General features: G+C 40.1%; 1 protein-coding gene across 4 annotated transcripts in view; it reads right to left on the bottom strand.

Moving 5' to 3' along the window:
* Window positions 1–13,577, bottom strand: part of LOC103279243 (collagen alpha-1(XV) chain) — a 36,012-nt gene that overhangs the window by 3,598 nt on the left and 18,837 nt on the right. For 3 of the 4 annotated variants that reach the window (XM_062957921.1, XM_062957922.1, XM_062957924.1), the window contains 13 exons: window positions 13,370–13,411; window positions 11,896–11,922; window positions 11,702–11,797; window positions 10,058–10,102; window positions 9,050–9,130; window positions 6,180–6,221; window positions 5,359–5,386; window positions 4,666–4,721; window positions 3,442–3,576; window positions 2,659–2,721; window positions 2,022–2,090; window positions 758–952; window positions 60–181 (listed from right to left, as the gene is read on the bottom strand). In XM_062957921.1, coding sequence (XP_062813991.1) covers window positions 60–181; window positions 758–952; window positions 2,022–2,090; window positions 2,659–2,721; window positions 3,442–3,576; window positions 4,666–4,721; window positions 5,359–5,386; window positions 6,180–6,221; window positions 9,050–9,130; window positions 10,058–10,102; window positions 11,702–11,797; window positions 11,896–11,922; window positions 13,370–13,411 — 1,001 coding nt within the window. The remainder of the gene's footprint in view (window positions 1–59; window positions 182–757; window positions 953–2,021; window positions 2,091–2,658; window positions 2,722–3,441; window positions 3,577–4,665; window positions 4,722–5,358; window positions 5,387–6,179; window positions 6,222–9,049; window positions 9,131–10,057; window positions 10,103–11,701; window positions 11,798–11,895; window positions 11,923–13,369; window positions 13,412–13,577) is intronic. The other variant, XM_062957923.1, reaches the window with a different exon arrangement.

Raw genomic sequence — 13,577 nt, 5'->3', positions numbered from 1 at the left:
GAACATTTTTCTCAGTAACATATCCCTGTGGGTGTTTTCCCTCCCCACACCAAGCTCACCATGTAGGATCCGTCATGACATTGTGCCCGTTGAAAGTGTAGACTGGGAACCTCATGGAATTGAAGTGTAAAGTGCCATTTCTACTGAAGAGAGCATTCCAGCTCTTTGCTAATAGTTGGCCCTACAAAAGAAATACCAGTAATAGTTATAAAACCAATACACATGTGGTACTCCAACATTTTGCAGGCCCAAATTCCATAAGACTAACATTTAGCCCCAAAGAACAACATCTAGACAAAATATACTGCCCTGAAACCTCCAGAAACATACGGAATTCTTGTAAAGTAGGACTTTTCTAACATCAAAATGCCCCAGTTTTCTGTAATAGAAATAAATAGTAGATAGTTGCTTGGGAACTGCTTAACCAACTACTTGGTAATGGCATCAAATACCATTGGTCTTTGGTATCTTCTGGGATTTTTGTATGACCCCTCAGTGATACCAAAATCTTTGGATGCGCAAGACCCATTATATACATTTGGTGTAGTAAAATGGTGCCCCTTACATAAAATTGCAAAATTAAAGTTAACTTTTGGGGATTTTTTGGGCAAACACAAAAAGATGGATGCAGAATTAAGGAATACTGAGGGCCAAGCATATCAGAATTGGGTAAGTGTTGTACAACTGTCATATGCATGTAGCATAAGAAGAATGGCTGTCTCTGTATATAAGAAGTTAATAACATTTTGTCACTAACCTTAAGGTTGACAATAGGTAAGCCCCTGTCAGTTCTCTTCACAATTGAGAAAAGGCTTTGAGTGGACGAGGACAGGAAAGCCCTGAAGGTCCCATTTAGCTTTGCCTCCTGTGACTGTTGATAGCACTGCAGGTCAACACCGGCAATCCCATTCATGTCACCCGTCAGTGGGGTGTTGAGAGCCACTAGATGGAGCTGGAAAAGTGAAGAGATTCTACATAATTATATCATACATAAGGATGAAATGATTCAACAGTGAGAGTAGGTTAACCAGGACAGTTGACATTGGAGTCATCATGGGCAGAGGGAGATATAGAAGGAGATCAATGGATCTCATAGTCTGTAAGGTTTGAGTGAGTATATATTTAAAGGCTGATAGCTGAGACAGAATAGGGATTCTGTTGGTGTGCTGCCCGTCCTTTTGCTCCTGAGTTATCTGGGCTAGTCTCAGGGTTGGTGTTGGAGTCCCCCAAAGTAGGGGCTGAAGAACTTTAACATCCATGCTATTTCCTTCTCTACCTAGACCCCTCTAAAGTTGGTAATTATTCTACTGCTCGGTTTTATAAACTTGCAGTGAACTAGGATACGTTAGCTTCCCAACAGCATTGGTTCCACCTGCCAAGATGCTTAGAAAAGGAAAAAAGATAATCCATGGTCCATTTAGGGATGGTTCAACTGTTAGGCGAAGTAGGCAGTTTCCAAAGGCGCCAAAGTCTGGGGGGTGCAATTGAGGTGCATTCAGGTGTCCAGACTCCAGCTGCAAAAAGAGGGAGGGGAATGCCTCATCTTCTCTCGAGCGAGGAAGGAGTTTGGGGCTTTGGGGAGGAGAGAAACGCCAGATCCCTCCTGGCCAAAGCCCCAAATCGCTTCCTCGAGCGAGAAAGGGGTTTGGGGCTTTGGGGAGGAGAGAAACGCCGGTTCTCTCCTGGCCAAAGCCTCAAACCCCTTCCTTGCAGCGAGGAAGGAGGGTGGGGGCTGGACGAGGAGAGAACCGGCGAGTGACTGGTTTGGGGGGGGGGGGGGCGCCAGAAATACTGCTTGCTTACACTTCAAAATTACCTAGGGCTGGCTCGGGTACATTTCACAGCAAGTGAGCTCTCTAACCTGGCCTTGCCTGTCTGCTTTTTGGGTGTTTCTTCCCCTTGCCCTGCTCCAAATAAAGATCCCAATTGTGTTAGCAACCAGAATCTTTGTCTGAAACAGTGCATATTGTTGACGACTCGTGCCAGCAGTTTTGTCTCTTTACATGCATCTCTGAACTTACTGAAGGTATCCTGTTGGACATCTTGATTGGAGCACTCTGGATTGCCGTTTGGCGTTCATCCCTTGGGGCCTAAAGAAACAGCAAGAAATTATTATTTATTCAGAATTTTATATCCCACCTTTTGATTAAAGGTAGTTTACAACAGACTGCAATATTGTATGTGTACAACACATACAATCCAACACACTTTATTCTCGGCCAGAGCTGGGAAAGCTAAGTTTTGACTAGAGCTCCCACCATTTGTTTTCTAATTCAGTAGCTGTTAAGAAAACTTAAATTCCAGCTGAGGCTGGAATGAGATGTTACCATGTAAAGGAGTCATTTTATAAATGAATAAACAAATAAGCAAGTAAGCTAACAGATAGATTGTGTCCTTACTCCAAAAGTATTGTGTTATTTCATCTTATTACTACTTTCCAGTAGTTAACTTTGCTGTCCATGTGGGTTACTTAAATGGGATAATACTTGCTAGGTTTTTTTCTCTTTGGCTAAAATAGTTGAAAACTGCTTATCTTTTTGTGTCTTTTTCTTGTGCAAAACATTTAACCCATTTATTGAAACTGCAGGACCAATGCTTTGTAAAGACAATAATCGAGCAGGTATTAGCACAACTTCAGAACCTGGCACAAGTCCTTACCTGATTTCTTTCTGTAGACACTGAAGGGTCATCTCCCACTAATGCCATTTCTGAATCGTCTACCTGAATTAAGTGATAAGAACAGGCAAAAATGATTAAATAAATGCAAAACAAAGTTGTTCGCAAACTTTGCCATCACAGCCAGAATTGCCAGGGAACTCAAACAAATAAACCAAGTTAATTCTGCAGATGCTGTGGAGCATTTCCCCTCAAGTTACATTGCAGAATACATAAGCAGGCCTGATGCATTTGACATCTACGAAGTCACACATGTTTATGGAGATTTCCTCTTTCAGATACCAAATTCTATCAATCCCCTCGAATTGAAGTGTTTTGGCTTTATGTTTCCCATTTCTGAGTTGGGAGTATAGCAACTGTTTTGAGAGACAGTGGTCAGGAAAAGAGATTTAAAGATGGGTTTAAAGCTAACCTTAAAAACTGTGGCATAGACACCGAGAACTGGGAAGCCCTGGCCCTTGAGCACTTTAACTGGAGGTCAGCTTTGACTAGCAGTGCTTCAGAATTCAAAGAGGCATGAAGGGAAGGCTTAAGGGAGAAGCGTGCCAAGAGGAAGGTGAGTCAAGCCAACTCTGACCGGGACCGCCTTCCATCTGGAAACTGATGTCCTCACTGCGGAAGAACATGCAGGTCAAGAATAGGTCTCCACAGCCACCTATGTATCCACTGCTAAGACACTACATTTGGAGGGCCATCATCCTCTGGCTACGAGAAATCGCCTAAGTAAGTAAGTGAGAATTGTTTTGGCATCCTAACAAATCTTACCAGAAGCTTGCTCCATCCCTTGGGAGTCCGGAAGAAAGCTTCATTCCCTTCACTGACATAGACCAAGCTGCCTTCAGGGATGGAAGAAGCAGATTTGAACATCAGCTCTTTTGACTTGAAAGTCCAGGAGGTGCTCTGCAAAGAGGAAAAGAAAAGATGTCTTTAAGAGAAACATTACCATAACACATCTAGTGGACTGGGAAAAGGATTTAAAAAAATCCTTGAGTTGGGAGATGTTAGATTCTGTAATAACAATCTTAATGTTATTACAGGGCTCGGGCTGTGGCACAGGCTGGAGAGCAGCTGAAATGAATCACTGCAATGAATCACTCTGACCAGGAGGCCATGAGTTCGAGGCCTGCTCGGAGCCTATGTTTGTTTGTCTTTGTTCTATGTTATAAGGCATTGAATGTTTGCCTATATGTGTAACGTGATCCGCCCTGAGTTCCCTTCGGGGTGAGAAGGGCGGAATATAAATACTGTAAATAAATAAATAAATGAAGTAGTTTGTTCTATTGGCAACATTTTCAACCTCCATCAACTTGTGGTAAATTTTGAAGCATTGATGGTACCTAAAACCACACACACACAAACACACTAATCTCAGATTCCGAAATGCACACTGCTGTATGTTGATTCGTGTTAGCAAACTAATGATAAAGCTTTTCAATTCAATCAGGAGCAGGTCTTTTGTAAAGCTAATGGATCTTCATTCCCAAACCAAGACAGAGCAATTCCCAAATATTTTATATTAAGGGTAGCTCAAAACAATATATTACACTGAGAAAATCCACCACCCCAAAACTGCTCTCAGGATTGGTGCAAAAGTCAGAGAACAGAGAAGCCCTTTTTGAGGGGCAGTTGTTCCTGTATATTACACTACTGTCTGTCTCAATAACAACCTGAAGAAAATCCTCTTTTTTCTATATAGCTGAAATTATTTAAGAAAGGATTATATTCTCTTAATCCTTTGGTAAAAAAGGAAGGTTTTCAATTGTTTCAAAGACCTGCTTGTGTATTTTAGAAACTGATTTTTGTGTATTTCAGAAACTGATTTTACTGATTTTGTGAAATTGCACTTTCCCTTTAATTTCAGAGGGTTTAGACTAAAGTTCTCAACATTCCTGACCATCGGTTAGAATAGGTGACGCTGATAGAAGATATAGTTCAAAATATCTGAAGGGATCTATAGGTGGAATCTAACACACTATCAATGCAACATACCTTAAATCCGTACTGGCTTCCAGTGGAAGAATCCTTTTGCGGTAGCTCAGCATCATCTGCACAGAAAAGACAAGACAAAAATAAATGTTCTTTCTCTTTTGAAAGAGATATAATCCAGGAATGGGCAAAGTATGGCCTCTCACAGTTGGTTTTGGAGACTTCAGTCCATGGAGACTCCATAGATCTTTTTTCTTCTAGCCCAAAAGAAAGAATGACATCTCCAGGAGTAACAATTTACTGTTTAAATAGATTGCTAGTTGGGGAGGCCATTGCATTTAACCGAAAAGATATCAATTTTTTAAAATCAGGATGGTATTCCTTTGAATATTTAAATATGACTATCAGATCAAATTTCTTTTCTCCAGTAGCACCACTTGAAAATTGTCTCAAGTCTGACAAATTGTCCCAAATCTGTCCCTCCCTGCAACTTGGTGATAAAAACGTAAACTGTTTCTGTAGCCTCTTCCAAATTTGGAGGAAGGCACAGGACCTCGGAGCATTCAAAAAGTCGACGAGAGATCATGCTTTTCCCATCCATGCACTGATCATATGCATAACTGCAGAATGGCACTGACCAACCCCAATATATGCCAGCAGAACTAAGGAAAGAATGCAAGATCATTCAAGACATGCAAAACTGGAAACACGTGGTTAAGTATTTGTTCTAAATATGTAGAGGAAAAAGGCTTGCACCTGAATCTGCAGTTGAGTCCTGAGTCATCTGGAAGAAAGTAGAGGAGACAGATGAATATGGTAAGAGGAAAGCATGAAGAAGCATCTACCCCAGTACAGGATGTGAGCATGTGTATATACCTTATTACTACGACAAGTGAAGTTAAACAATATATTTCAAAGCAATTTCTTATTTGTAGAACTACCTTGGAACACTGTGGAAAGAAAGTCAGGAGCAAAGCATGCCAATCAGAATCCTAAATAGATGGCACAAGCATTTTCTAATTGAGCTATCCAAGGTGCTGAATCCTATTCTTGAATCAGGGCACAGAATCATAGAATCATAGAGTTGGAAGAGACCTTATAAGCCATCCAGTCCAATTCCTGCCAAGAAGCAGGCAAATCACATTCAAAACATCCCCGACAGATGGCCATCCAGACATCCACGGGTATCCTAAAAGTCAAATTAAACAGGATATGGGAGTTTGATGTTTTTCCCTTTAAAACAACAATATCAATAGAAGCACGGGGTGGGAATTCCAGAATGGGAATGGGACAATTTTGTGTTAGCATTTTCCCCCTGTGTTGCATCCTATGTGTTCCAATTGATAAACATGATGAGCATGATGAATGGTGTGGTTCAGCAACATCATAAAGGGTCACACATCTCTCAGTCCTGGTCTACATTCAACAAACAAGAGTGTTTCAGATTGTTATGTCTCGATGCACCATCTCTGGTAATTTTGTTCAGGACTAGATTCTTTTCAAGAGAGATGATCCCTTCTGGGCCTAGGATATGTCTCTCAGGACAGAAAAGCATCCATATGATCTTGTCAACTTACTGGCTGCTTGCAATGAGGTCTGGGTGGAACAGGATATACTCTCTGAAAAGAAAAATATCAATAAGCATCAGAAGGCAAACTAGACTTCAAAAGTGAAAGTGGGTGAGTTGAAATACAGGTTGAAGGGAAAAGGTGCAAGTCCCATCTCAACTTTATCAGAAGCATTCCTAATAGATACAAATACTTGTGTTCAGAGTGCAAAACTATTTTACATTCAATTAACTTGGTGGGAAGAGAGGACAGGAGGGATGGAATGTAAAACTTCCCTGCAGATTCAGTCACGGGCTGGGCTGTGGCGCAGGCAAGTTAGCAGCCAACTGCAATAAATCACTCTGACCTGGAGTTTGAGGCCAGCCTGTGTCGGGGTGAGCACCCGACAATTAAAATAAAATAAAAAATAGCCCCTGCTCGTTGTTGACTTAAACAACCCGAAAAATAGTTGCATCGATCAAGTAGAAAATTTAGGTACCACTTATATTTGGGGAAGCTAATTTACGACACCATAAAAATAATTCAGCCACTGTTGGAATGAGGAAGTTGCAGTCACAGTGGATGATGAAGCAGCTGCTCCCCCTGTGGCCGGAATCAAGCATACCCTTAGGAAGCTGGGAAAGGTTTAAATTGTCTCTGCATCTGTCTCTGTCTTTGTTTTATGTTGATATGGCATTGAATGTTTGCCTTATATGTGTACAATGTGATCTGCTCTGAGTCCCCTTCGGGGTGAGAAGGGCGGAATATAAATACTGTAAATAAATAAATAATAAATAAAAGCAGAATGCTGGTGGGAATGTTGAAAAGTAACCCCATTCTGGGAAACAATAACAAAAATGATGGAAAGGATATTAAAAATACCTATGAAAGGAAATTTAGACATGATACCAATGGGAATATTAGGAAACACAAGAATTAGTGGAAAAGAACAAGAACTGTTTAAAACTATGATTCAAGCTGGACAAGCAGTAGTTGCATGGAGTAAAAAGGTGAAAAAAAGTGGACGTCGGAGAACTGGAACAATTATATATGAATAGGTTATATTTCAAATTATGACAAGTACAACAAAAGGGGATATGCAAGAGGATAAAAAGAAGAAATAAAAAAACAAATGGACAACATATATAGAATGGGTGAAAAAGGATAAAAGCCAATATAAATATTATAAAGAAATTAAGAGAATTGTGCACATAGCTAAAAATAACAATATAGTGGAAAATGTGGTTGGGGAGTTGGGTGGGTGGGGGTGAGATTGTGGGGGTGGGATAACATGGGGATTTTATTTTATTTTTCTTTATTTTTTATTATGGTTTGCTTAAAAATCTAGTAGTAAATCTGAATAAGATAAAGGCTATGTAAAAGATCAAGATATAAACAAAAGAAAAGAATAATATCTAGGAATGCTGGATACAAAATGCCCTATATGTACTTGCACCAAAGAAAAATAAGTGGAAATACTAATTAGAGGTTTTACAAATGTTTGTACAAAAGGTTTATGAATATCTGCACCTAACCGAAATAAGTGTAAATAATGCGATGAAAATGTATTAAGAAGTAATGAAAATAAGCCATTTTTTTTTAAAAAAAAGGAAATGGTCTTCCTTGCTTTAGAATGCAGATTTGCTTCATGCTTGGCCAGAACTTTGTTTTTCCTCCCTTGAACCCAAACACACCTAACTTCATGCTGTGGCAGCACATTCCAGTTCAGTAGTAAAAGGCTGGACATAATTGCCTTCAAGGAAGAGACATTACTGATTATTTCATGATAACTTTCCAAAGAATCCCAGAGTTCACCTGAACAAAGTTTAAAACTCCTGAGCCAGGCACTACACCGCATATGGGATGTTCTTTTACTTTATCTGAATCTGTTTAAAAGGATCTTTCTTTTCCTTAATGAAAACAGTGAAAAATTGGGTCCCAGATATTCTACAAGGCATCATTCAAGAATAATGCAACTGCAGCCTGCTCCCATTTTCTTTACATTGGATCATAGTTGCATTCATGCAACATTTAGCAGAGTGTTGTTGAAGGTTATCATGGCCAGAATCACTGGGTTGCTGTGAGTTTTCCGGGCTGTATGGCCATGTTCCAGAAGCATTCTCTCCTGACGTTTTGCCCACATCTATGGCAGGCATCCTCAGAGGTTGTGAGGTCTGTTGGAAACGAGTCAAGTGGGGATTATATATCTGTGGAATGTTCAGGGCGGGAGAAAGAACTCTTGTTTGTTTGAGGAAGGTGTGAATGTTTCAATTGGCCACCTTGATTAGCATTGAATAGTCTTTCAGCTTCAAGGTCTGGCTGCTTACTGCCTGGGGGAATCCTTTGCTGAGAGGTGTTAGCTGGTCCTGATTGATTCATGTCTGGAACACAGAGAAGCCATTGAAATCCACAAGCATGTAGACAATTTCAACAGAAAGGAGGAAACCATGAAAATGAACAAAATCTAGCTACCAGTATTTAAATAACACTTAAATTAGGACAGTAAATAAAGAACAACACTCAGAAAACAGAGGAATTCCAGACATGAATCAATCAGGGCCAGTTAACACCTCTTAACAAAGGATTCCCCAGGCAGCAAGCAGCCAGGCTTTGGAGCTGAAAGGCTATTCAATACTAATCAAGGTGGCCAATTGAAACATTCACACCTGCCTCAAACAGACAAGAGTTCTTTCTCCCACCATGGACATTCCACAGATATATAAACCCCACTTGCCTAGTTTCCAACATACCTCACAACCTCTGAGGATGCCTGCCATAGATGCAGGGAAAACATCAGGAAAGAATGCTTCTGGAACATGGCCATACAGCTCGGAAAACTTCCAGCAACCCAGATTTAGAAGAGTGTTGTCACTTATGACTGTAGAAGTGAGATCACTTACATTGAGGTAAACAACACCGGGTGGTCCGGGTGGACCGGGGGGACCAGGTAGTCCTGGACTTCCTGGAGGACCTGGAGGACCCTGGATGGAGAGGAAAAGAAGACATAGTAGTAGTTAACTGCAGAGAACAAATGCTGGATTCATTTTTGGCACATTGAATATTTCCTATAATTTACTCCATTCTGTGGAGAGCTTAGACCATTGCTCCCTCCTTGATGTGTCTTGTCATTGTTAAAAGACTAATCAATTGCACTGATTGAATATCCCTTATCCTGGGACCGGAAGTGTTTGGAATTTGGATTTTTTCAGATTTTGAATTATAGTTACATAATATGATCTTGAGGATAGACTCAAAGGTGAACATGAAACTCATTTATGTTTCATTGACACCATAAACACATAGCCTGGAGGTAATTTTATCTGTTATTTGGAATTCCAAAATCTGAAATACCCCAAAATCTGAAATTGTACACATAGGTGGCCAAGGTAGTGAGCCATGTTTTCTTATGGTTCAGTGTACACAAATGTTGTTTCATGCATAAAATTATTTAAAATATTATATAACATTACCTCCAGGCTATGCATGTATGACACAAACATAAATGAATTGTGTGTTTTGACTTGGATTTCATCTCCAAGATATCTCATGTATTCCAATATTAGAAAAAAACATAAAATTCAAAATACTTCCGGTATCAAGCATTTAGATATAGAAATATAATTCATTTTTCTTGATACATTATGCTTCACAAACGTTTATAATATTCCAATAATTATTTTTTCATTGTTTTCATAGTAGTCACATTGTTAATGGCTTCAGTTAGTACTATTATTAGTATTATTACTGTATTCTGTCATATGCAAATATGTACTACATTTGCAATGACCTGCCTGCTTGTCTTGAGCACCCCACAATTTAAAAACAGTTCTAGGGACCCTGGATATAATTGGATGCTGCAAAATCAAATCCAAACCCAGAATTGTAGGAAAATACTAGCACTAACTTACAAGTTTCATGACTGCACCATATAGCTCTGTATCTCCTTTGCCATTCTAGAGAAGGATGAAGGAGAGAAAGATGCAAACTCAGCAACCAGTTGTCATATTCTAAAATTTCTTTAAGTTGCTCTTTTCTCATTGAAAAGCTTTATTAATCTATGCTGATAGATCCAAACCACTGTCATTTTGGAATACGTACATATCCATAGTGTTTTTTTCTGCTTCAACTCTCGAGACTGGACATTATGGACATTTGATATGGATCAGCCAATTTACTGCCTGCCAAAGGAATTGTCTAGTCACTACTCTTATGCTCTGCTTGTCTATTTGTAAACATAGCAAATATCGCATCACAAAAGCACGGCTTCTAGACTTCCCACCACATACTGAAAAGGTGAGCTCACAACAACATGAAATACAGATACTTTTGCACAAAACTTTCTCCAGCCTCTCAGAACTCACATTCGGTGAGATGAAGAGAGGGAAAGCATGGTAGTAAAAACTGGAAAACCCAACAAGTCCTCCAGCCATTGCTAGATCACAGAGATAAAATGTGTGAGGGAAGTGTGGCCCGAGGTCATTATTCAGCAAAACAACAATAATAACGTTTCAAAAAATGGGATATGGAAGCCATTTTGCCATGTTTACAGCTTAGGTGTAACTGGTCTTTTTTAGCCTCAGGAGAGGCCTTTCTTAAGCTGGAAACAAACTGCAATTCAACTTAAATTTTACTACTAGTTCGAAAAATAGTCTCTCCTGGACATAAAGACAGCCCAGGAGGGTCTAAAAAGACAGTGAAATTGTGCACAACAGCCCCTAGAGGGCACAAGGAGCTTTGCTTAAATAACATTTTTCAAAAAGGTTGTAAAGCAACAGATCTCTCCTGATCTTGGAAGCTAAGCAGGGTCAGCCCTGGTTAGTACTTAGATAGGAGAACACCAACAAATCCTAGGTACTGTAGGCAATCCTTCAGAGCAAGGAATTAGCAAAAATACTGCGGAGTATTCCTTGCCTAAGAAAATCTGTTGAAATTCATGAGGTTATATCTTAATATGTTACTCAAAGGCACATATACACACAAATATTGCATCAATGGTGCTTAGAGGGGACACCAGGAGGGTACGACTCTCAACAGTTCTGGGAAGAAGTCAGTGTAGCTCCTTAGGCCAACACTTGCTTTAAAATAACAGTTTGGAACTCTTATTTTATATACTAAAGTAAAGGTAAAGGTTTTCCCCTGATATTAAGTCTAGTTGAGTCCGAGTCTGTGGGTTTGGTGCTCAGCTCCATTTCTAAGCCGAAGAGCCGGCGTTGTCCATAGACGCCTCCATGATTGCATGGAGCGCCATTACCTTCCCGCTGGAGCAGTACCTATTGATCTACTCACATTTGCATGTTTTCGAACTGCTAGATTGGCAGATGCTGGGGCTAATAGTGGGGGCTCACCCCGCTCCCCAGATTCGAACCACCAACCTTTCAGACAGCAAGTTCAGCAGCTCAGTGCTTTAATCCATTGCACCACTGGGGGCTCCTTATTTTATATGCTACAACTCCAATTATAGTTGTCTTTTCAGATTACAATTCACCAAAGAACCTATCATCCCAGAATACCATATTTATGTTTTCATGGGATGCAGATGTCTCCAGAAATACCTTATGGTAGTTAAAAGGCACCCAGGGGTCAGATGGGCCAGAGGCATCAGGGAAACTTCCATCTCTTGTGCCTTCTCCACAGCAGCTGCGGCAATCCTGTGTGAAAACAGAATAAATGTTAAAACAACCAAATGCAACCCCCTTTCCACCATTGTGTCTCAAAGGACAGGAGTATTGCCTTCACAATTACGTACCAGCTCTCCTGGGTCCCCCTTTTCACCCTGCAAAACAAAAGCAAAAAATAAAATAAAATGAAAATGAATGAACAGGTGTCCACACCACAAGTTCTGGTCTTCCTGAGCTAAAAACATGGAAATACCGATTACACCAGAACCATAGCATTTCAGCACTGGGGCAGGGGAAGGAAAAGCCATGATTCTTACATTAGAAGATGACTTTACTGTGAATGATACCTCCCTTTGCAAATTTAGGGAACACGTTGAATTTAATCCCAGACTTCTAGAATGCTACCATAAAACTAGATGATTCTCACAGGCTGATTTATGATTTCTCAAGGACCCCCACTATCCTGAATTAATAACCATTATGATGGCAGTCCCTTCCATTTAACACTGTTCTTGGGAAGACTTGTTGCTGGTATCAAGTTGGTATTGCGGGGACCTATGCTGTCTGCGCCTCGCTTCAAGGAGAATATTGCCAATCCTGGGGTCTCCCTTGCCCTATTGCTTTTCCTCTTAGTTCTTGTTTCCTATTCATCTGCCCTCTTCTAGCATCTCAAGAATTGACAATAATATGGGGATTGATATTTGTTCCATTTGCTTTGCACTCTTCAGCTGGGAGTTGGGTAGATTGGCTCCAGGGAAGTATCAGGTAAATGACTTGAAGTGTGGTGGAATCTCCTCCATTGATGTTTTTAAAGCAGATTCTGTTATGCAGATCCCTGCATTATCATCATCATAATCATCACCATTGTATTTCCTACCTGCCTCTCCTTGTATCTCAAGGAAGGTTACAACAGAGTTAAAAACACATAATCATTGTAAACATTCCATAAAATACACATATTAAACCTTTTCCTATAAAATTCATGTATTAAAACATATTTCTATAAAATACATATTAAAATACAATACACAGAACTAAGATTAAAACACAGGACACATGGTAGTGGGTTGAATTGAATAGCTCATGAGGTCGCTTCCAAATCTGATTCAATGATAACAGCAATGCAGAAGAAAAGCTCTACTAAAGACATCTTGCATAGTGTCCTTGGTTGGAAGGAGAGAAGCTCTTAACAGGGAGGAAAATATAGGACAGGGCTACCTAAATGTATGGTTCTCCAAAGGCTAGACCCCAATTCCTATCAGGCTGAGATAATATGGCAAAGTGTCAGAAAGATGAGTGCTGTATTCCAAAACATATGGAGGTACTCCAATCCTGGTTCAAGAGAAAGGCAACTGGAGATAACCAGTTATATTTTTGTGAACATTAGTTCTTTCTTAAAATTGTGCTATGCATGCATATTTTGTGCAGCCATCCTCATAAAAATCTGCATCTAGTGAACATCCACAAGGTCATGTTGAAGTCCTTCCCTCAACCTGGTCAGATAGAACGAAGGAAAGCCAGGAGTGTTGGATCCTGGTACATGTGCCTGCCAACTTCCAACAACAGCCATGCTAATAGTTTGGTATCCAGGTCTTGGCTTACCTTAAGTCCTGGAGGCCCCAAAAGTCTTGACTGAGTATCACACTACAAGAAGAAAAGCAAAGGCATCAGTCAAATCTGTTAAGAAGCACACAAACAAGAGCCAATAACCCAACTGTTAATATTGGAATATGGAAAATTACTTTTTAAATGAGTGTGACTTCCAGAACGCTCAGCTAGCTGTGTTGGTTGGGGGATTGTGAAAGCTACA

This window comes from Anolis carolinensis, chromosome 6, assembly GCF_035594765.1.
Source record: "Anolis carolinensis isolate JA03-04 chromosome 6, rAnoCar3.1.pri, whole genome shotgun sequence".
Classification (NCBI taxonomy): domain Eukaryota; kingdom Metazoa; phylum Chordata; class Lepidosauria; order Squamata; family Dactyloidae; genus Anolis; species Anolis carolinensis.
This window is presented reverse-complemented; position numbering and strand designations above follow the sequence as displayed.